At 31.5% G+C, this 24,397-nt stretch overlaps 3 protein-coding genes across 7 annotated transcripts in view; 2 read left to right on the top strand and 1 right to left on the bottom strand.

The window, feature by feature from the left end:
* The window catches only part of Vps50 (vacuolar protein sorting 50), an 83,572-nt gene that overhangs the window by 37,013 nt on the left and 22,162 nt on the right, over positions 1 to 24,397 (top strand). For 3 of the 4 annotated variants that reach the window (XM_074247057.1, XM_074247056.1, XM_074247054.1), the window contains 4 exons: positions 14,387 to 14,603; positions 14,696 to 15,211; positions 15,303 to 15,982; positions 22,308 to 23,552. In XM_074247057.1, coding sequence (XP_074103158.1) covers positions 14,559 to 14,603; positions 14,696 to 15,211; positions 15,303 to 15,982; positions 22,308 to 23,552 — 2,486 coding nt within the window. In that variant the 5' untranslated portion in view covers positions 14,387 to 14,558. Of the gene's footprint in view, positions 1 to 5,445; positions 5,585 to 14,386; positions 14,604 to 14,695; positions 15,212 to 15,302; positions 15,983 to 22,307; positions 23,553 to 24,397 lie in introns of those variants that run through there. The other variant, XM_074247055.1, reaches the window with a different exon arrangement.
* Positions 1,476 to 2,609, bottom strand: LOC141530145 (uncharacterized). Its single transcript, XM_074247060.1, has 3 exons — positions 2,305 to 2,609; positions 2,120 to 2,223; positions 1,476 to 1,595 (listed from the first exon to the last, which is right to left on the bottom strand). The coding sequence occupies exons 1-3, from the start codon at positions 2,607 to 2,609 to the stop codon at positions 1,519 to 1,521; spliced, it is 486 nt and encodes a 161-aa protein (XP_074103161.1). The 3' UTR covers positions 1,476 to 1,518.
* LOC141530143 (uncharacterized) lies at positions 2,144 to 8,446 on the top strand. Of its 2 annotated transcripts, XM_074247059.1 has the most exons (6): positions 2,144 to 3,496; positions 3,912 to 4,004; positions 4,321 to 4,516; positions 4,599 to 4,809; positions 4,990 to 5,505; positions 6,563 to 8,446. In XM_074247059.1, exons 5-6 carry the CDS (start codon positions 5,004 to 5,006, stop codon positions 6,565 to 6,567), a joined length of 507 nt encoding a protein of 168 aa, XP_074103160.1. In that variant the 5' UTR covers positions 2,144 to 3,496; positions 3,912 to 4,004; positions 4,321 to 4,516; positions 4,599 to 4,809; positions 4,990 to 5,003; the 3' UTR covers positions 6,568 to 8,446. The 2 variants fall into 2 exon arrangements, with proteins under 2 accessions (XP_074103160.1, XP_074103159.1); XM_074247058.1 differs by lacking the exon at positions 6,563 to 8,446 and having other exon boundaries at positions 4,990 to 6,541.

The raw sequence follows: 24,397 nt of genomic DNA, 5'->3' as shown, positions 1-24,397 counted from the left end.
CAAAGATGAAATCTCTAGGAATATTCCGATATGTTTTAATGACTTTAGAAATGTTAGAGTAGTGTTGGACTGTACTGAAATCTTCATACAAAAACCAAAGTCACTTTGCTGTCAACAAGCAACATATTCACGATATAAAAGTACATATACCATCAAATTCATGACTGGAGTGACTCCTGGAGGATCGTTGTCTTACATTAGTTCAATGTATGGAGGGAGATCTTCGGATGATGCTATATTTGAACAGTCTAAGATTTTAGATTTATTAGAGAAAGGTGAAGCAATAATGGTCGACAAAGGATTTAAGGTTGATAAATTATGCAAAGACAAAGATATAACTCTCATTCGCCCTCCATTCAAGAAAGAAAAACAGCAATTTTCCCGAGAAGAATCGCGGTTAAATGCGAAAATTGCCAGAGCACGAGTTCATGTAGAAAGATCTAATCAAAGACTTAAAGTATTCAAAGTGTTGGGTTCACGAATGCCAAGTGGCCTTGTTCACAAGGGCAAAGAAATATTAACAATTATTGGTGCAATTGTTAATTTAAGTTCTTCAATTTTAAGTAATGATAAATTTATGTCAAATGATGCAGATTAATAATTAAGACACGATAATAAATGTAATTAAGTAAGAATTTATTAAAACTTCATAATAAAAATTATTAATTGAAAACATAAACATGCTTAAATATTTTTGAAGTGTTTAACAAAGTTTTTTTTACAAAAATAGTTGTTTTCGTACAAGTTTTTAATTATGTTGCTTACTTTCGCAAGCATAATGCAACATTTGATTGAAAAATATAAATTTTAAGGATATAAATAAGTCTTTTACAAATTTCTTATCATAATCAACAGATATAATTTTCATACTTTTGTCATGAGAAGAAAATAGTATAAAATCCGTTTTTTCAATATTCAAAATACCCATCCCAAGTTGAACCTGACCATAATATTTATGATTTTTTTTCAAAGTTAAATTGTTATTGTCTTCCGGAGTTTTTTGTATGTACTTTATGTTAGAAATAATATCATCCATACTCAAAGATTTACCTTCATGTGGACATTTGATTTCAATCAACTTGACAGGTTTATCGTTTTCGAATATAACTCCGTCGGGAGAGTAACCAAGCCAAGGGTTATTTTCTGGAACTACGAGACCACATTGAAATACATTTACTCCAGCATATTTTTCATAAGCTTTTCTTGCATCTGATTCAAATTTTAAACCGTGGTTTATAGCTGCATTAGAAATAGTGCTTGGATAAAAATATTTGAGAGATTTTTTTTGCCAATCTGGTTTTAGATTTTTTCGGTAAGTGTACAATTCATAGCATCGAGAACCCGTGATTCTAAACTTTCGTTCGTTTTGCCATACACTATAAAATTTCTTTGTTTCTTTACAAATATGAAAAGGATCTCCTATTAACTGTTCGTAAGTTTTTTGACAACATTCTCGCAGAGGTCGAAAAGTTTGATCGGAAATAGTAGAAAGGATTGATGACGAGGATAAGTGAGATATCAAACATTCAATCTGTCGAAGGTATTCAGGTGGTAGAGTCTCAACAGTGTGAAGTAGTGGAGTATGTCTTCCAGCTCTATTATAAATAAATTTAAAAACAATGTATAAAATACGATGTATAAATAAAAATATGTCCAAAAATTGTAAAATGCGTAATGAAGTAAATATTCTATAAAAATATATAAAAATAAACTTTTAAAAATGAAGCGGTTGACATATAAATTGTAAATAAGCATAAGGAATTCATTGTAAATTTAAAGAAAATAGAATTTTCTTTAACTTTGAAATATATACAAAATTGATTGCGTGAATATTTTTGATTTGTTGATAGCTGAAAAAAAGAATCATATATATATATATATATATATATATATATATATATATATATATATATATATATATATATTTTTAACTATATCTACTTCATCATAATTTTCAATAGAAAAAAAATTAGTTATTAAAATCAATCATTCACGCCCATACGCATGCTCCGATAAAGATGACTTCAAATGTTTCGAATACAATTTTTCCTTAATTAATTTCTTGACATCCTTATCCAACTCCAGATGATTCTTTTGATCTTAAAACAACTATGCTCACTCAAAGGCTTTGCATTATATTGCTCTAAACAAGAATCCCGTGGCGCACTCCAAAGACATTTTCTGTCGGTAGATGTTACTATTTTTAAACTAGTCAAATCATTACTGAAATGATAAAAATATAAATGATTAAACTTTAAATGATAATTACATTGTAGAGAAAATTTTTTAAAATGTAAATTTTACCGAGTACAAAATAATAATACCGCAGCACTATGTTTACACCGTTCACTTAGTCCAGCTGTACAGCTACATATCGATGAAACAACTTTTCCAGTTTTGGTAATTACGGTATTTATCTCGTGCGGATCATCTCGATTTTTCGAGGATTGTATACAGTAAGACAACAACTTATATTGTTCACTATTTTCATTTAAAATTCCTGTGTAAACTAAGTGGTTAGAATTCACAACTTGTTCACCCTCGATAAAGTTTCGGCTCTTGGGTGTAGAACCCAAATGATCCAAAATCTCATTTATTGATAAAAACATTCTTCTTATAATTTAAAATAATTTTTTAAACTAATTTTGATCGAGAAAATATTGAAATTATACGTAAACAAATGGATTTGTTTACACGCAGTCTGTACGGTGATTCAACACCTGACCTGGTTACACTAGTTTCAAATTTGATCACCAGTTGGCGTGACCGCAACTCTTACTTACCAATTTTGGCTAGAAACATATGAACTTTCAATAATTGATATTAAAGATATTTACGAAATATTAAGACCAAAAGTAGTGCGAGTTGGTTGGCGTGGTGACCTTCCTTGGGTTGATTGTGATGGCATTACAACTTTCTATGAAGCTAAAATCTTAAAAATTTCACGTAAGTATTGAAGTATTCAACCTACTTAATTTTTAAATACTAATTTCTTCTGTGGTATTTTTCTAATTAATTTTAAAAGTATGATGTTTTTAGGTTACTATTGTGATGATACTTCAAGTTTAATTTAATTTTTCATTTTTCAGGTTGTAAAGATTATCTGGAACAATTGATTGTCGATATTTCTGGAAATATAACAAAAAAATAGTATTCAGAAAACATAATGTCTGAAAAAAATAAAATCTCAAGGATATACAAAAACGCAAAAATCAGACCCAAAAAAAAAATCATGAAATTTTAAATGACGAAACAACAGAGTTACCAAAAATTGGATGCCATGCTAATACCAATAGAGTGAATAGAACAATTTCCATGGCTTCAAAAAATGGTAATTTGATGAGCACTATTGAGCAAGAAGTTAATAAAAATGTTAAGGCTTCGTCAGCTGATGAATTGCAGCCAAGTTCTTCGAAGTCAACAACATCAAAGGCAATCGATCAACCTCTTTGCCGAATCTGCTTGAATTGCATTTGTAAAAACTGGCGATCAAACGGTATTAATTAAGATTGATAGAAAATATTAACCAACATACACATTAAAAATTTTGTGTTAATAATTTTTATGTTAAATATTTAATACTTTTTTGTGTTGATTTAACAGAAAAAATGTTAAATTTACACATAAAAGTGTTAAATATTTAATACAGAGTTTTTTAACGCAATGACGCAAAATTTTTTGCTGTGTATATCTGTTTGAAAATTATTTTTTCACGGCTTATTATAAGTTATAAAGAATGTAGTAATTTAAAAATTAATTTTGATTAATTTGTGGCAATAGATTTGGTAATGTAAGTGTATATATAATTCCTCCTTGCTATTCTATTTTTTCCAATACAGATGTTAAATGTAGTTATGCATAAATTATTGAAATAACTCATCTAAAGACTATTAATTCATTATTTATTTCAGTAACACTGGAAATTATTGTGTTCATGCAAGACTCATGACTTGCAGCAATTTTTAGTCAAAAAAGACTCGTCGGGTGAAAATGTCAATTTTAAGGTATGCCATAGATAAAATATTTGTCACTGTGTTTTAAAATGTTTTTAATTAGATGTTCTATGCGGTTATTTAAAATAAAAAATAAGAATCCCATGAATATTTTTTCAAACTTAATTTCGCTTTGCTTAACTTAATCATCAATCTTAATGTAGATCGTAATTCTCTTCCATGGTAGACATATTTTAGATAATGGCGTCAATATACTTGTAGAATAGTTTCTTTATTGAAACTATTTTGATAATGTTTTTTATTAAAATACATTTCGTAGTACTATGATGTATTGTTTAAATATTAATTGGTATAACTTTCAATTTAGATTGAATTATTTCCAAATACTAAAGTATACTTAACAAGTAGACAATTTAACCTTGTATGTTCCAAATCTAATTCAAACCCCCGAGAAATAGCAAGGTGTCTATTAACCTGCATTATCACCAAAGAGGAATTCATAGTCTCGAAAACTGCAGAAGGGATGAATTCAAGTCACCCTCTTCTTCGAGGAGCTACATGAGGTAAGTTGTATCAATGCAATGTAGATGTAAATTTAAATAATAAACGATAAATTAATTATAAATAAATTTATAATAATTGTAGGATACCTATATAGTAAATATCGCTATCAGATGACAACAACAGAATTTAACGACATTGTCAGGCGTAAAATAAAGTAACTTGTTCTTGAACCTGAAGATTCTACAGTAATTAACGAAATTAAGAGCCAGTCTCGCCAGAAAGCCCAAAAGAGTCGGGAAAAACGTAAATCTGAGTGTACAAATCCTATAAAAACTGTTAAAAAATCAAAAAGGTAAGCACACTTATTATACATTACTTTAATTCGATCAGCACCATTAAGGCGAAAATGTTTGGTTTTATTTTACGACATCTAATAGACCTTTTACATCGATAACTTGATTTTTTTAAATCTTGTATTTTAATTTTTTCTAATTATTGAATGATTGTAATTAGTCATAATTTTTTTGTACAGCAACTTCAGATAAAATGGTGATTGAAGCAGACGAACAGCTCAAAAACGTCGACGATGCATTGAAATCACATAAATCCATTATTCCAGAAGGATCAGATGAGAGTAGTAAATCATCTTATAGTAAATTGAATATACCGGAAAAAATAGAAGAGGTCACGAGTAGCTGTGAGGATACGGAAAAATTATGTTTTGAGCCCAATCAATCGGGAAGAGCTTCCAGTGCCGAAGAGCACCATCACAAAAATACTGACAACAATAATAAAGTACCCAGCTCTGATGCGACTAAAGAGAATACAATTCATCACAATGGATCAGAAGAATCAACTAGATCAGTAACTTTTCTACAACAAAATTGCAAGAGTTACGTCGAAAGACCTACTTCAGCATTAGAATGTAATGTTGAACAAAATCTGAATCATGTGAACGGTTACTTTGAAAATTCTTCTCATAATAATCAAGTTGATTATCATTATTATCCACCTTCAAATCCAAATTATAATCAACATCAATATGCTGGTTATTATAATTATAATCATCATAACTTTATCCATACTATCCACCCAATCCACAATATAATGAAGGAGTCGCTTACAATGTAAGTCACAATTCGCACATCCCGACTGACGCTTATCCTCCGCCACAATATTGTCAAAATATTAACAATAATTACAATCACCAAAGTAATAATAACAACTCAAATATTAACAATGATAACAATAATTAAATGTATGCATCATTATAACAAGTCCTCATATTTGGACATCAAGTAATCCGTTTATTTAATGAATGTGAATTAATGGTTTTAATTTTAAACTTAAATTTAAAAAAAATTTTCTAACTCTAACTTATTTTAATCTATGTTCATTGGAAATCAAGATCATCATTAATGCTTTTAATTTTAAACTTAAATTTTTAAAAAATTTCAAAACTTTAACTTTTTAAATGTATGTTCGTTAGAAAAAAATTTGTGTGAGGCTACTTAATAACATTTGTCGAAAATAAAGATCATTATTTATTGACTATTTATTGCATGGTAAATTAATAAATTAATCATAAGATATTTTGCCATACATATGCCATTTTTTTGTGAAATTAGAGCTATGCTAAACATTGGTGCGGCGGTCGTGCAGCGGTGGTGCGGAGGTACTGGAGAAATATATTTTTAGCGTGCGGCGGAATAATCCGCCAAACGGCACTGGTACAGCGGTCGTGCGGCGGTATGGTGCGGTAGTGGTGCAGCGGTAGTGCGGCGGTCATTAAAAAGTTATAATTTTTTAGTAAATTTCATTTTCACTCGGGTTGCAAGCCGAAATTTTGGACTGTCTATTCTGACACTGTGAGTGAGTTCCGCGTGAGGCTAGCGTGAATATTACAAATTATTTGCCATGCTAAAATTCACGCTTCAGTGTCCGAATAGCCTCTTTCCCGAAATTTACCCAACATAAAAGTTGAAAAAGTCTCAAAAATGCGGTTCACGCTTCAGTGTCCGAATAGCCTCAGTCCCGAAATTTACCCAACATCAAAGTTGAGAAAGTCTTAAAAATGCGGTTAAATAGAAAATTTTTCTTCTTAGTCTAGCTGACTAATAGTAGCAAGCCTGCTAAACTCACGAGAATTAAGCATATGCTACGCCAACCTATCAGGTGGGAAAGGTTGAAAAAAAATGGTATTCCAATGCAGAATGTGCCAGAGAATAGGCCACTCCAGTAACAATTGTCAACTTCACTGTAGATGTGTTCAGTGTGGCAAAAATCTTGGATCTATCAAGGCTGAGTATAAGTGTAAGATAGAAATCAACACCGATAAAAAATTACTAAAGTGCAATAATTGCAGTGAAAACGGCCACACTACCTCTTACAATGGATACAAGTACCTGTCCATGGCACAAGGTGTTAAAAAACAAACTTATGGAATTAAAAAAAATATATTAAAAAAAATAAATTGAACCGAATTACAAGAACTGATAACGCAGAACTTTCTTTTGCTAATATTGTAAAGAATGAAAACTTTTTTCCACCATTGCTAGCGTAAAAATACTCACAAGAAATTTTTAAACGAACTGCCTAGACCTTCAACATGAACTGAAACCAATAACACTCAAATCAACTTTGAAAATATACTTAATCGACTCAAGAATAACATGATAAACATGATCAACGATCAATTCTCCATAATCAACCAAAAAATGAATGAAAATTCAAGAAATATCGAGCTCAGACAGAACTCGTGACTACCCTCGAGCATCCAGCAATCGAGGCCTGCTAACCGCAAGCTACCGCATGAGACTGCCAAAACTCCCGTACTTCGGGGCGTCAATATTTCAGTCGCTCCTCTGCAGTAATCCTCTGCAGGAATCACCTCGCTTCAAGAGGCTGAACCTAAGTTCAGTCGTCGGTAACTGACCAGGAGACACATTACATCGGTCATTTTTTCGCAGTGCACCTCGACATCCTTGAGACAACTAACTTACTCACACCCACACACACACACACACAATAGTCCTCAATACTACACATTATCGTATTCACACAACACAAATTTACAATATTACTCAAATACACTACTACTGGAACGCTACATAAAATGTAATGATATAAACCATATCCTATCTTAACTCGCTTACAAATGAAATTATAGAATATTCAGCAATTAAAATTTATGGAAATTCAAACAACACATTAATCCTCTTGTAACAGTTTTACCTGCTCAGGTTGGCCCCTAATCAATTTTATAAATAACTAACAAAACTAACAAACAATATAATTATTCGGGCGCCACCAGGATTTTTAATCACGGTTCCTGGAACCGGTTCAGAGCTGAGAAATCTTATTTTTAGGGTAGAGAGAGTGAAGGAAGGTGCTGTTAAAGAATAAATAATTAATTAACAATATATCGATATTTATTAACAATATAAAATCAATAAAATCAGTACTTATCAAAATCAATTAAATTTCACTCACACACTCACACTTTAATTAGTTAAAACTTACAAACTACAGCCTAACTGTCGACTGACCAGGACAACTTAAAACTACAGCCTAATTATCGGCTAACCAGAACTAAACACTTTTATGTAAGCCTAACTATCGGCTAACCAGAACTATTTAATTACTCTGCACAAAGACAACAGTGTGACAGAGATCGTCTAGCCTAACTATCGGCTAACCAGAACTGACTTAACACTATTAACACTCTCTATCACGCATGACCGACACTAATCTTCACACACATATCCCACACTTGTATGATTTTATTTTATAAATTTTATTTTAACAAAATTGACTGTAGTCAATTTTAGTTGAATATTTGAATTTAATTATTCAATCATTAGTAATTAGTGAAACGATAATCCTAAATTTATAATCAAATTCCAAAAACAACGAACATTCAGTTTCAAATTCCGATTGTAATTTTTATTCTGTATCAAAATATTAAGTGGATTAAAATTCCTAAGTAACTTATAGTCATAGTCTTAATAATATAACAATTATTGTTTAGAACAAGAGGTCTTAAAACCTTGAATTAACTTTTAATAATTAAATTAATCACGATGTAATTTTTAGAATCAATGTTTAAAATTATTTATACAAGTTTATTGTTGTAAATTAATTAATTGTAACTAACTTTTCCTGTGAGATTTTTGACTCAAAATAACTAATTCTTTGGACTTAATGTCCACGCGAATAATTATTAATTTTTAGTAAATTTTAATTTAACTAATTCACGGACTTAATCCCCAGAATCAATTAATAATTAATAAATAAAATAGTTTTACAATAAAATATTTTCAATAATTAGTTCTTAATAGAATATCCGATAATTTTCCAATAATTTTATAAATTATAAAAAATCGACACAAGTCGAAGCATTCGAATTCTGTTAACTAGAACATTCGCTAGCTTAGTTGTATTTGACCTTGGGTATGGGAATTTACTGCGACACAAAATGTACTGACGCTCGACCAAAATTCCACCAATAAAAGTTTGTCGATTATTTTTCAAGTGACAAAATTAATCAATTTTTCTTAAGTTAATTGTTATAGAAATTATAACAATAAATTTAACGAATTTTTCGGATGTTAATTAATTAATTGATAAATTTTTAGTTAATAAATTTTCCCGCAAGGTCGATTGGGTGACTCTCGGGTAAAGCCCCCATTAAAATCACTCAGTCAAAACTAGCAAATGTTTTAATTCTGATTAATGAAATAATCGTCGATTAAACGATCCAATTGATAATTAATTAGAAGAAGTAACTGGGTATTAGGTAAACCGCGGTCCACTTCTTTCCCACAGAGTAATAATTGATACCTTCACGAACAAAACGATGATCTAACTCACTCGTTGAGGAAGAAGTCCTAGTTGTAGTTGCCTTCCTTCGTTTCATCACTACTCCGAGGATCGGTCCTTCTCGATTTCCGTGGCACTACGTCTGGCGGTCACACTACTTCTCCCTTTTCCACTGCACGGCTCACCTATTTTAACCCAAAACTACCCCCTCCTATTCTCTCTTTAGGCCCGAAGATCGAGACGCGCCAGTGCTATGTCGAATAGTTATCGATATCCGATGACTTATCGATTTAGGGTAATTTTACCCTGTTACAATCTTCAGTATTTATGCTACCTGTAGCAGAAGAGGGCCTTCTATTGCTGAACTAAATAAAGTCTACGATGACTTTAAACAATATGCGGACAACATTTACTTTATCATAGCTGGAAACATTAATGCTTGAAATACACTTTGGGTTAACACAGCCATAAATGATAGAGGAGCAGGATTCATCAACTGGATAAATGACTTTGGAATCCAAAATGAAACATCACTTTATACAGTAGATAAACCGACATTTCCAAGTTCAGGATCTTATCTGGATCAGTGTCTTGCAGACACAAGGATCGTACTTAAAGAGCTCACAAATGATAAATTGGTTACCCTTACATAAGACAGTAATCGCAACGCCATCAGTTTCACTCTTGATTGTAATGACATCCCTAGAGGACTTGCAGATCCATTTACTCCAATTCCTAGATTCAATTATAAAAAAACTAATTGGCTAGGTTTGAACAATTCCTAGGTGACAACTTCCGAGAGACTTTACCACATGATAGAAATGTGACAATCGATGAAATAGACTTCAATATAACCAAACTTGAGGAACATTTACTAGAAGCCATAAATGGAATAGTACCTAGAATTGAACCTTATACTAAAAGAGACTGTCAAAAATATGTCATAAAAAACTCAGGAAATTACAATCTTATAAATCCTCTTTAGTTGCTGAACTCTTCAAAAACAATGATAACCGGGTGCTCTTACCAAAAACATCAACTATAGAGATTCATCAAAGTTATTTTCCTAACATAAATAGACATTTTAGGTACAAAGAACTACCTCAAATAGATACACTTAAAATTAATAAGAACAACAATACTTTAATCAACTCTGATCTACTTAACAATACTCAACCATAAGTAATTGATGACAAACTCATTATTACACAGCCCATTATAAAACTGAACATAATTGGAAAATATTTTAAATCAATAAATTCACCGCGGTACACCAATACTGAAACACAAGTAAAGCAATTAGCTGATTCAGCAGCCGAAGATATTAAATCAAGGATAGAAGCATATAAGAATCATAATCTTACACACACAAATTTCTCCAGGACCAACCCGGCACGTTATCCCACGGAAGGAATTGAGCCTCCCAAATTTCTGTCCTCTCATATCCAGATGTCATTATTTCTCAAAAAAACAACAACCAGAAATCCCTCTGTATTGGATAATATACCAATGATAGTGCTGAAACACTTATTTGCAACTTTTATTAAAAATTACACAATTATTTTTAATAATTGCCTTAATCGATCATATTACCCAACCCGTTGGAAAAGAGCCAAAGTCATCCCAATTAAAAAGAAGGATAAGGACTCTAGCCAACCAGCCAGTTATCGACCGATCAGTTTGATAAACAGTATCAGCAAAATATTTGAAAGATTAAGTAAATCTCAGCTTATGGCCCATGCAGATGAACACAAATTAATACCTGATAATCAATTTGGATTTCGTACTCAACATTCTACAGTTCATGCTATATATAAATTTTCATCGGACTTAAACAAACACCTCCTGAACGGAAAACTAGTTGGCGCTGTACTGATAGATCTTGAGAAGACCTTCGACTCTGTTTGGCTTAATGGTCGTCTTATACACGTCTTAATAACACTCGAGTTTCCATTGAGCTTGATCATGCTCGTATATGACATGGTTTATGGTAAAACCTTCGTTACTTGGGACGAAATTAACTTGTCAACACTTACTTTTATTATCCTGTAAGGATTACACCAAGGAACTGTTACTTCTCCACTACTTTTTATAATTTTTACCAGTTTAATGGTAAATATATCCGATTTAAATTCTAAAAACAACACTCATTCAGGTGCATATGCAGACGACGAAGTTGTTGATGTTGTTGGCTCCAAGACACCAACTATTCAAGACAACCTGACAAAAATTGTTCGCAAAAAATACCATTGCCATAAACTGTGAAACCTCAAGATGAATCCAAATAAAAGCGAATCCATCTTATTTCGGAAAACGGACAATGAAATCACATCACCCACAGTTCTCTTAATTAAAACTTTCAATATCACCTTAACTGACAATAGCACAGGAGAAGAATTTCCAATTTCCAATGAAGAAGATGTTAAATATCTCGGAATAAATTTTGACTATTTATTTCGTATGAATAAAAACTATGCAATACAATTGAACAAAGCCAGAAAAACTTTTAGGGCAAATTCCAAAATATTTTATAATAGACACATTGAGCCTAAAGCCAAGCTCTTATGTTACCAACTATTGGTGCGTCCAATTATGTCTTACGCCTCTTTTGTTTGGTGGAACGTAGGTCCATCAATAATGGAAAAATATCGGAAATTCATAAGATCCTGTATAAAAGCCTGGCTAGGAAGTTACAGGTCAGCTGAGTCCAATTATCTCAAGAAGTTGAGTAAAAAAATAATTTACGATCTAGCGAATGTACCAAGATTTGACAACTTCTACATAACATAAACTAGAAATTACTGCAGTAATATCTGCAATATTAATAATGATATGGTTAAAAATCTAGAAGTTGAAAATGACGTGCTGGTCAGAAGAATTACTAAAAGCAATTATTCTTCACCAAAAATTTACACCAATCTAGATCATCTAGGTTGTATATAAGATGGAAATAATTTTTCACATATAAAGGCACTGGGCGAGGAAAGCCATCTATACTGATTTTAATAATACCTCAGCAGAATCTATCGTACATTCAAGGGCTCTTTCAAATAGAGACCTGAATAGCTTAGAAAGACTTTCCGAAAATTACTGGTGGTTTCAAGATGAAGCCAAACATATAGATGAAATAAAAAGAAGGGCTAGATTCAAAATGCAATGACAGGTACATCAGAGGAGACGACCACGACTAGCACGCCGCAGATCAAATCGGCAATGAACTTCCTGCAGAACGCAGATTTTTGTATATATTGTAAATATCTGTAAATATTCATATCCCATTCCCTTGGTCCTTGCTAATACTCCTCTCCCGATTCCATTCCTCTCATCTCACACAGCTTTCAGAAGGCAAATTATTGTAGCTATAGTTTTTTTTTGATTTTTTTTACCATTTAAAATTTTTCCATTGCACCAAATATTCAAATTACCGAATGTAATAATTTAATTAATTACGTTGAGAGGAAATTAATAATATCTAAGAAAAATTTTATATTTCTTCAACTCAACATGCTTCATCTATCGATCAAGAACAAGGTTAAGTTCGGATATGAGCTTAATCGGGCGAGTAATTTAGAAATGACAGGATTTTGAAATTTTGAAAATCGTAATCTACGAAAATTTAATTAATGTTATATATCTGAGTAAATAAAATAAAAAGAAATAAATCAATAAGCAAGATAAATTGAAAAAAAAAAGATTTGATTGGAAAAAAAATAAATGATTAAAAAAATAGATGTAATCAATAACAGAAATTGACAATAAAAAAACATATTTTTTTATTATTATATATATTTTATCAGTATTATTTTATAACATAAGTTCCTATTGAATTTTATTTTATGTAGTTTTTATCACTTCGATTCTAAATATTTTCTAAAATTAAAAATATTATATTTTTTTGTCCATTTGGTGTTGGTTTGATTACTTCTTATAAGTTGCGAGCGAGAAGTTATGAAAGCTACTTCCAGTTTGGCTGCCGAATATCCTTTTTTATTTTGTGCCTGTGAACCAACGTGTGCTTATATACAGCTTAGCTCCTAGAGTGTCCCCTTGCAGCAAATATTCAAAATATTCCAATAACCGCTAAGGCTCGAAACCTAATTTTTCGATACGATGTACAAGTTGTGTGGGATCATTAGACCACTCGGCCATCGTGTCGCGTTCTATTAAATGTAATAAATGTCAAGATCATTTTTTTTACTGAACTTGGAAGTGCATAAATATCAACGCAGTTCTTAATAGGCGCCATCATAGTAGTATATGCATTGGTTTATAGTTGTGGAAACGAGTAGAATTTTATCTTTTATTTTTACATGAAGTATATTTGCTTGTTTTTTTGCTTTTATAGGGAAAAAATTCGAACTTAGGATTACAATTTACTTACTTAATTTTTTGTGATGCAATATCGTCAAATTTCTTGTGTTATTTATCTTATAAAATTATAACTATATTAGCAATGACTTCAACGTAAGAAATCACAAATAATAGTAACTCTTTAGACTTAAAATCATGAAAGTCAAGATATTGAAAGACGGATACTAGACGACGATGATCGTATCGTAATTGTTAGTATAATTTTATTTCTGTGTATACAGGGTGAACTAGTATGTCGTGTGGAAAGAGATTTAATAAGGCAATTTTTGATTCGGACGAGTCTCGAACCTTGCTATATGTTCTTTCCTTGTCGTTTGTTTTCAAATTTAGAGTTTCGATGTTTGGAGTCGATAGAATGCAATAATTCAAGACTGATTACGAATTTTCAACAAACTTTTGCGAAACATACGAGTATTGAAAGCAATTCTAATACGTACAAAAATCAGTTATAATTGCCAGATGTGTCTTCTGTCTCGTAGATCCGCATAGTCATTTTATATTCTTACCTGATTCTATGGCATAGTATAGTATACTTTAGGATTACACTAGAAAATATTCGAACGCACTAAAGTGATAGCAGCCACAGCCATTTTTACCATCGACATTCAAACGATCACTGTGGTCTGAAATTTATTCGCTTAGATTTGCTGAATAGATAATGGATATCTACGTTTCTTTGAATGTAATATAGTTATTCAAATTTCATGATTAATTGTAAGATCTTATCTATGTTTCAGAAAATATGTACGTAAAGCATCGTCGTATTAGACGAAGAAGGACTGTTCAGCCATCATACTTACTTAGAAGATTAACATTATGAATTAGTTCTTGTAATTCATTAAAAAACTAGTTGATAATCGGAATCTTTACTGGAATCAATCAAATTTTTTATTCGCTTGATTCAAGAAAATGGAAAACTTCAAATTCAAAGTTTTCGATTTCTTACACAAACAGGTGAGTCTATTATGAAATTGTATAAGAACAATTATGATAGGAAGAAAAATTTTAAAAATAGAATCTAATGATTTGCAATAATTTTATTTAAGCATCAATCACAAGTTCCATCTATGGGTTTGCACCCGGATCTCTTAAATCCACTTGAATCTAATCAACCTGTTACTATGGAGCTTAATTTTCTTAAGAATCTAGGGAATGAAGTTATTTCGGATGATAAGATACTGGAATCTATCGAATCAGTTTATTTTCAAATTGATAACTTATTTGATCCATGTAGACATGAACTCAATAAAATTCCGTATCGTCCTAATTGTAAACAAATTGAAAAATTCAATCAACAATTCAATCAACAACAATATGTGGTTTCTAAAAAAGTACTACAACTAATTCTACAAAAACAAAGTACATGCAATCAACAATTCCATGAAGCCTTAAGTATACATAATGAATTGCACAATCTTATAACAACATGCAAAGTTGGCAGATTAAGTCTTCATTCGGCTACGATAAAATATACGGTAGCAAGTCTTGGCATCCTCGCTAATTACAAACGACGTCAAACTATTGAGAAACTCATGTATAGCTTCAACTCGATAAAAACTTTAGTAATTATAAATTTACTTCTTATTTAAATAAATTAACCTTTACACAATAATACAACAAATGTGTTTTATGTAATTTCTCTCTCTATTTTAGCGACGTACAGAAGATCTTCTGCAAGATTTATTACATGATGGAAATTTTCCAGGAGCAATATCTCTTTTACTGGATTGTCGGAGTGTAGCAGAAACATATAAACATTTTTACTGCATTGCAGCCTTAAACAAAAAATTCCAAGATACACTTGAACAAGTCGAAGAGACTTTGGATTCTAATTTAACCAAAATTTGCGAACATTTTGATGAACAGATATATTCATCAATTCAAGAAGCATATCAGTTGTTAGGCAAAACTCAAATGGCTATAGATCAGTTGCATATGCATTATACAGTAACAATCCATAATACTGCTTTTGACATTGTTTATTCTTATGTAGGTGGTGATGCAAAAAGACAATTTAAACAAATATGTGAATCGATTTCAAATGAAAATTTTATTATCTGCTTAATTAATTTAAGTAAAACTTTATGGAAAATCATTCATTCATATTATCAAGTACTTAATTGGCATGGGGCTTGTAGTGAATACATCGTAGAACAAGATGAAAAATTAAATAAAAACGTTTACAACAAGCAATATGTACAACAAAAATTAGAAACGGGTATTGTGAAAATATGGCACGATGTTGAGATAAAAATTTCAACATATTTAATGAGTACTAACGTCACTTACTTTAAATTCGAACAATTTGTTAGAATTTTGAGTATTATCAACAGGTAAATCAATTTTTCATATGACTCAAATATTAATACAAAATTTTGAGGATAAGGTGAAGGCACCGTATTTGACAGAGGTCATATTGTTAACGCATTCTCTTATTTTATAATATATTAAATTACCTAGTATATTATTGATAATCAGATACATTTATTCTTCAACATTCTTCATCGACCGAGAAACTGGAATCAAAATTTTCCCTAAAAAAAAAAAACAAATATTTATCGATAAAAAACATAAAATTTATTGGAGCTTATAGAAACATATCTCGATCATGTAGTTTCTAAATTATATATAAATAATGGATAGCGAAGCAGCTTTCGAGACGACGATTCGTAAAGTGTTTCTTTTTCTCACCTCCGCGCGGAAAACATCAACTTTCGTTCAATTGCGATTAACGAAGTAGCCGCTTTATGTCTTCGTTGAATAGAAAAATAGTATACACACCTTGGGCAGTAAATAAGAAAGCTTGAGATCAAATTTTTTTTGACCTCAGCTTCGCATCGGCCAATTACATATGATCTGAGACATTTCTTATTTTATTGCCCTAAGCACGTGATATACTATAACTTCCTGCTATAGAAATCAATACTTTTGTAAAAATCCGGAAGTTATTGGTTTTAACCCAATTTTCGAACATCGAATTCTTATCAGATCTCTACGTTTTTGAGTCCTAGGAAATTACCCTTACTATTCATACGATTACGGCAATATATCTGTCTGTACATATGTGTTTATGTGAGTTCGTGTGTGTGTACCCTTGCGACTTTCAAATCATTCTGAAATCAGTCTGAAAAAATTCTGGAAACGTTATGGAATCATGATGGTTCCAGAGTGGTTTTGTGCCTATTTTCCAGCATGAAACCAGAGTGAACCCAGACTAAAGCCAGAGTGGAATCAAAGTAAACTCAGAATTAAATTAAAGTGGAACCAGAGTGAACCCAGACTAAAGCCAGAGTGAAATCAAATAAAAAACAACTGTTACGCTCGGGAATCGAACCTGGGACCTGACGCTTGAAAGACTAATTCTTTACCAGTTTACCGATGAGAATTACTTGAATATCAGGGTTTTTAACAACTACAAGTAATGCAAATCGTATATATGATCAATGCGTAATGAACAAAATTTTTTATTTCGTTTGTAAATTATTAATTATCAATATACACTGATAGAAAGATTTATTAACTATTAATAAATTAATTTATTCGAAGACAATTATTTAATTGGTTAAATTTTAATAATTTAAAATTAAAATAATTTAAAATTTAGCTCGATCAAATATTAAAAACAAATACATGTAATGACATATAGTTATATATAAATTATATGTAATTATATGTAGTTATATAATCTTAAAAACGAATGTATGTAGTGACGTACAGTTATATATAAATTATTTGCAATTATATATAGCTTTATATAATTACATATAATCTTAAAAACAAACATATGTAAAGACATATAGTTATATATAAATTATATGAAATCATATATAGATTATATATGGTTCTATAGAATTATATATAATTTTTTTTTCCCGGGATCAAACTGATCCCTATGTGAATTTCTAGTATTTTCAAAATAAAATCTTTTTGAGTCATACAAAAATTCATAACATTTAAAAATTTTTAAATAGGGAACCAATTAATAATGTATAATACTAAATTCACCTGTTGACTTCATAATTTAATATAATAAAGATAAAAATAGACCTTTAACTAATTGAAAGTATTTTCAAATTACAAAATTTGTTATCTCTTATTTTGTAGAATGAAATGGTTGTTAATTATGTAGTCGAAAAATGCTATATGATTATCAATTTATTAACCATTTGTCGTCTAACTGTTAATATAATTAGGTAAATTATGAAAACTCAATACACTACACTCGTGTTAAAGTTATCATAAATATACTAAGGACAAAATTGAGAATTATTCGAATTTACTCTGAAAAGCGCTAAACCCACGTTGAAAACATTTTCAAGACATTCTGAAAACACTCTAGTTTCATTTTGAATTCACTCTGAGATTACTCTGAATTCACTCTGGGATCACTCTGGATTCACTGTGATTTGACTCTGGAAAAAAGGCACAAAACCACTCTGGATCCACACTGGTTTCAATATGATTTCACTCTGACTCTGAATACAGAGTGATTCCAGAGTGAGGTGAAGGTTGCAAGGGTATATATATATATATATATATATATATATATATATATATATATATGTGTGTGTGTGTGTGTGTGTGTGTGTGTGTGTGTGTGTGTTTTAAATCATTGACATGATTTCAATCCAGTTCTTGCTACGTCTAACGATGTCCTCTCCTGTTTTACTGCTTCTTCCTAATATTTTTTGCTTCAGAAGGCACCTCGCGTAAGCTGCAACTTCATTCCAGTAATTTTTTCTTCGTATCATGTGATTTTCTAGGCTTTCAGACTTAAGTGTCTTGCCTATAATTGCTTCATTATTAACTCTACGATTTCTCCAGTTCGCACTCAGAAACTGTGTATTCAGCATCGTCGGATTCGTTCAGGTAGTACTTGCACATTAATATATGTTGTAGGTCCAATTTTTGTAGGCAAGCGTTGAGATAAGGCATGGCCTATAAGCAGCTAAGTCAGAAAGAAGTTTGTCTCATCGTTACTTCGGGTTAGCCAGATTCTGATGTTCGAAATCGGGCGAGCCGACCATCTATACTCATGTAAGCGGTTTTTCATTTTTCTTCTCATTCTTCCGGCATTTCAGCTTTTACTGTTGCTTTAGCCGCCTCCCTGTTGACGCCACTAGTTTTGAGGTCAGAGAGGTTCACCCTCTCGAATGCTAGTTGGTCGATAGCCATAGCCCCAGCTTAAACAAGTACAGCAGCATCAGAAACCCTACAATAGGCGCGGATCACTCTCAGAGATCCTCGTCAATGCACTGCTGCAATTTTTCACCGATCAGTTTTTTACTTTCGAAAATCAACTCACCCTTCAGCTCCAAAGAACACAATTGAGTGAACCACAACGAAGAGAACTGTTCTCTTTTTCATGAGAGATGCTCTGAGAGCTTCTAAGTCGAGATTTCTGGCATTCCACCTTTGTTCTTCTGAGCTTTTTTGCTTTTCTGAGGTGAAAGCCACCTCAACGCTGAATGTTATATGCTGATGATCACTATCGCTGTACTTTTTAAAGACTATCCAAATCTCGATACATATTCATAGCTCAAACTATGCGTAGCTGAATATTCTTGTTATCTCCAGCGAGATCTCTGAGATGTACTGGTAATAGCCTTGTCTCCTCAAATTCAAGGTATTGCTGGTGTTACGTACCGCGAGGTCGAGCCTTTCTGCGAAGTTAGCGTCTGTGTTTCCTCTGATGTCTAAGAAGTCTTCTTCCCCATTAAGCTAATTTAGTGTTGAAGTCGCAAGCTTCAATGATTTCACCATTGAATTCGCTACTAGCGTTTTCAATGCTAGCCAGTTTCTGGCAAAACACACTCATACCTTCATTAGGTAATATATACATTAGGTGTAGAAGCTCATGAAGTAAGACATGGAGGTTCTTATCCAAAAAAAATCCTACTCTGCATCCGCTCTTGATCATTATTAACTTGTTTAGATTTTCACTTCAGATTGCTGTCATGTTGGTATTATCTGTAAACCGTGTTTTGTCATGAAGGCTTGAGTAATACTAGCAGATGATGCGGCCGACAATCTCATCTTCAAAACCGCGTTGACATAATAGGTTTTGTATTAACACACATTTGTTGAGTTATTGAGTATGTGCGTCATTTCCGTAGTTTTTTTGATTTAGCAAGTGCTGTGCGGTATGCTTTGCAAGCTCATTAGATCTTCGTTAGATTGATACGTTTAATCTCCAGGTTAGTGGTAAACTCGTGATTCAGTGCTTCACGCACGTCGCTTTCGGTTACAAAATTCTGATTAATTTGGAAACTGTCGTTCCTAAGCACTCACTTAAAACTTGGACAGTGATAAATGAAATCTTATAATCTTTAAAATTGTTTAATAAATACTCGAGAAACTATTTACTTCACAAGAAAATTTTTTGAACCAAATTAGTTCTAAATAGATTTAAATTAATTGTTGAATTGTTCTTAATCGATGAATTAAGTTATAGATTATCATTGATATTATTTTATAAAGGGTAAATTTTTTTTAATTAAGAAACCTTTCATTTCGGCTACCAAATGGCCCTTTTAGGCTTGAAGAGCTCAAAACTTTCGAATTTCTTGAATGTTTCGAACCCGTACAGAGCGGGAAGTTCCAGCAATGGCCTGCAGGGTTAACCGTTTACCAGATTCTTTTTAAACTCTGCTAAAAATCTAAATTTCCATGCTTTTTCCAAATGTAGAGATTCTAATTCAAGATATTAAATACAAGACCCAATTCGGTTTTTTGATTTCACATGATCGTGTCATGAGTTATGTTGTCAATGCAAAAGCACTTTTTGTCGGAGAGGTCTTCAGGTATATAAAAAAAAATTTTTTTTAAATATGCCTTTATTTTCCGGAGTAAACCCATGTAATCTATTTATGAAATTTCTTATCTGATCGGATTTCTCTCGTTGATTATTAATAAGACACTTTTAACCAAGCTAATTACTGTCAAGCAATTCGAAGTCGGTTGAATCGTCCGCAAGATATTGAAGTTCAAATATTTTCAAAAAAGTGTTGCACTGAAGTCAATTTAGACTTCTAAGTTCGACAAGCTTACAATGCTAATAACAGTTTTATTTTAGTGGTTGCAGAGCTCAAAATAGAAGAAAAAACAATGTATTCATGCTCGAAAGCTCAAAAACGTCTTCGTGGGTGGAATTTGAAATCATTTGGAGGTTGCACGAATGGACAAAAGGGTTGACCGTTTCACGAATTTTTTATTTTTAAATTGTGGAAGTTGATAATCACTACGTAATAAATCAATGGACAGCGCAGTAGCGTCTCTTTATGAAAACATTGTCAACCTCTACGGTTATGACCAACTTTCGGAGAATGTAATTTTTTGTTTCATGCATTTGAATTTATGAATTTCGGTCGAATTTTTTCCAAGTAATTATCCACACCCAACCGATTAAAATTGATATTGAATTGATAAGCTATCATTTAATGACATATTTGATAATTTATTCCTCGTCTCAATAAATCAATCATGCATATGAACTAAGGCGAAAGTGATTGATGCAATGATACGTTAAAAATTGAATCATTTTGTTTTTCAATCTGCCAATAGCTGGTGTTTCTCATTAATTTAATCAATTAAATTTAATCAATTAAATACATTAATTAAATACAAGACTGAGCACCACATGGCAAAAATTAAGCAATGTTAACTCGTGACACATTTAAAAAAATTAGAAAAACGGTTCACCCTAAACACCATTCCTGCAGCTTCCCTCTGATTCCATACTTAAGTACTCAAAATCGGACTAAATACATTTTGCGCTCTTCAAACTCACAAATATAATCTTCATGTTCTTTTGGAAGTTTTCACATTTTTTTTCTTAATTTTCTGTAGAAGTTTATAATAAATAAATCAATTAATACGTGGTTACATACATACATTCATACATTCATACATACATACATACATACATACATACATACATACATACATACATACATACATACATACATACATACATACATACATACATACATACATACATACACACATCACAGAAACATGCGGGGAAGCTATCTAGGACCTTAAAATGTCAACAACCGTTTAAAATTCAATTTTCGAAAAACGGGGTGAAACCAATAACTTCTGAACATATGAAAATTTTCAATTTTTTTAGCAAAAAGTAAAAAATTATATCAGAAGAGTCCCTCACTTTGTCAATAATTGGTGCTTTGGCCTTATTTGATTTTCACGGACTGAAAAAAAAGGTTTTTTTTTTCTAAAATAAAAAATTTTATTCGACCAGTATTCTGTTAATCTACAAATTTTCATACTTTAAAATATCGTGTCTTCACGCAGGCATGAAACTGCTGATCAAGATTCATCTAGTAAGATCTACAATTCTTTATAATTCATTAATGAAAACAGAAAATAGACTGTTATTGTAGATTATCTGTGTCATTTCAATGAGGTTAAGTTTACTTTATTTTTATATGAGTATTTTGCTGACAATACCACCAAGTTCTGCTAAATTTAAAATACGCATAGCTTTACGAATTGAGCTTTGGTCTAATCCTCATACAAATACTAGTTTTTTTAATGGTGAAAAAAATTTTCCTCGTAAAAAAATTGTTTTTTTTAGTTCGATATTCAATTATTTAATTTTCAGAATTTTTCTCTAATACAATCAATTGAAATTTTAAGATTAATGGAAGTCAGCGAAGAGTTTTGCGGTAAAAAATTAGAAATTCTTCAACAATCTATGAAGGACCAATGTTTACTGTATTTTGCCCAGTACCACGCTTCCCGATTAGATGAATTATGTATATTCTTAGAACATGATGGATGGGAGTTGTGCCCAGTGAAATCTACATTTACTGCTACTCAATTGCAAGAGTTCAAGAGTTTAGAATCGTTTTTAAATAATAGTGAATTATTAAGTTCAGCGAATACGACGAGTATAAAAAACAAGGATATCTGGACTAATTTCGGCAATTTTCGAAAATACTTAGAAAGTGATTTATCATTTCTAGATGCAAAATTTAATAATACTAAAGATGAAGATATTTTAGCTACGATTGATGAAAAAACAGTCGATTATATATCTGAAGATTCTGAGGATGAAATTAATCATGATTCCACCATTAATTATGCTTTTCCAAGACTCTATACAAAAAAAAAAATCAAAACAAGATTAGCTGTCCCAATAGTAACTAATACTACTCTTAATGTACTCAGAGTTTGCGGAAGATATTTACAGATGTCAAAATTGCTAACATCTATTGCTGTGACTGTGATTCAAAGTATGATTCAGTTTTTTGAGTTATACCTGTATTGTATCAATTTATTTTTTACGTCTGATTTCAACATCATTAGCAAATCAGTATATACCTCCAAGCTTAGATCAACTTTGACACGTATTGAAATTAACTTAATTCGTGGTGGTACAATAAATATGGACGATGAAGCATTGAAAGTTCGAAGACTTAATTTATCATCAGTTGTCGATCTTCATAGCGATGATAATTTTTTTGGGCTTGCTGAACGAGTTGTTGGAGTCGAATCACTTATATTCTTAGGTCAACAGTATGATAACTTACAAAGTTATTTAAGACGACTGATTTCAGAAAATACAGAAAAAGAATTCTTAGATCAATTCTACGCAGAGACTGTAAGATCTGCGGTTGATTTGCGAAAACCAGTATATATGGCTGTTGTATCGAAGTACTTCAAAGTTACCAATACTATAACTTTAATGAATAAGGTTAATTGGGAGATCAAAGATGTTATGTCACAACATAGTAGTTATATCGATGTACTTCATCGCGAAATTGAAGCTTTCGCGAGAAATCTTAATAATTTAACTCGTATTATACCAATAACAACTGACGTTAAATTTGCATTATGGGACAATGTTGCACATTTAATTACATATACTTTAGTTGAAGGGTAAGTTTGAGTTATAATAATTGCATGCACAGTTATATGTTCAAAATAAAAATAATTTGTAAACTTAATCACCTTGCGGATCATCTTCTTGATGAAGAATCTCTGCTTAAAGATTATTGAAATTTTTGGGCAAAGAACTTGCGGCAGATTATTCGCTCACAACTGCTGAAGGATCACTACAGATATTTGACCGAGATTCTTGAGTGAGACTGCGGCCAGAATTTATCTAGAAATAGTGGGGCTCTCTCCTATCATTTTTTAAGACTTAGTTTAAAATACAGATGTTCTCACCCTGATTTGAGAATGACAAGTTTGTCGTTGAAACAATTTTGTAACTAATTATTTAATTAAGTCGAAACTCAAAATTGTCTTCTCAGTTACAAATTAATAATAATCCACTTTTTATTTGTATATATTGGGCATACTTTTACAAGGCCCAGTAGATGGCTGTAGTCGTCCAGCGACTGAGCTGCTGTCTTTTATGGGTACACTGTACTCATTGGACCCCAGCGCATCCATCTCACTACATCATTCAAATTCTTTCTTGCGTTCGAGTTTCTTTCCTGCATTCAAATTATTACACACATATTATCAACGTCTTTTTCTTTATAATCACATATCTTTTATATACACTACTGGAAAAAATTAAGGGATCAAAAAAAAATTCCAAATTTTTCGGTAGTTTTCAACAGGCCGTAACTTTGAGAGAAATGGTCGTACAGGAAATAAAAGAAAAGCAAATTGTAGCTCCAAGTGTCTAGTTTTTGGATTAAAACTTCAAAATTTTGTAGCCTCCGCGGTTTCTGAGTAATAGTAGAAAAACCAGCAACAAAAAAATTCTCAAA

This window comes from Cotesia typhae, unplaced genomic scaffold, assembly GCF_013202065.1.
Source record: "Cotesia typhae breed Kobodo isofemale line unplaced genomic scaffold, CoteBio_Ctyphae contig_48, whole genome shotgun sequence".
Lineage (NCBI taxonomy): Eukaryota > Metazoa > Arthropoda > Insecta > Hymenoptera > Braconidae > Cotesia > Cotesia typhae.
This window is presented reverse-complemented; position numbering and strand designations above follow the sequence as displayed.

Coding starts and splice junctions, on each gene's coding strand:
- LOC141530145 (XM_074247060.1), bottom strand. CDS start 2,609: ATGTTTTTATCAATAAATGAGATTTTGGATCATTTGGGTTCTACACCC. Junction 2,224..2,304: donor GTATTATTATTTTGTACTCG/GTAAAATTTACA, acceptor TTATCATTTCAG/TAATGATTTGACTAGTTTAA. Junction 1,596..2,119: donor ATATAATGCAAAGCCTTTGA/GTGAGCATAGTT, acceptor TATTTATAATAG/AGCTGGAAGACATACTCCAC.
- LOC141530143 (XM_074247058.1), top strand. CDS start 5,004: ATGGTGATTGAAGCAGACGAACAGCTCAAAAACGTCGACGATGCATTG.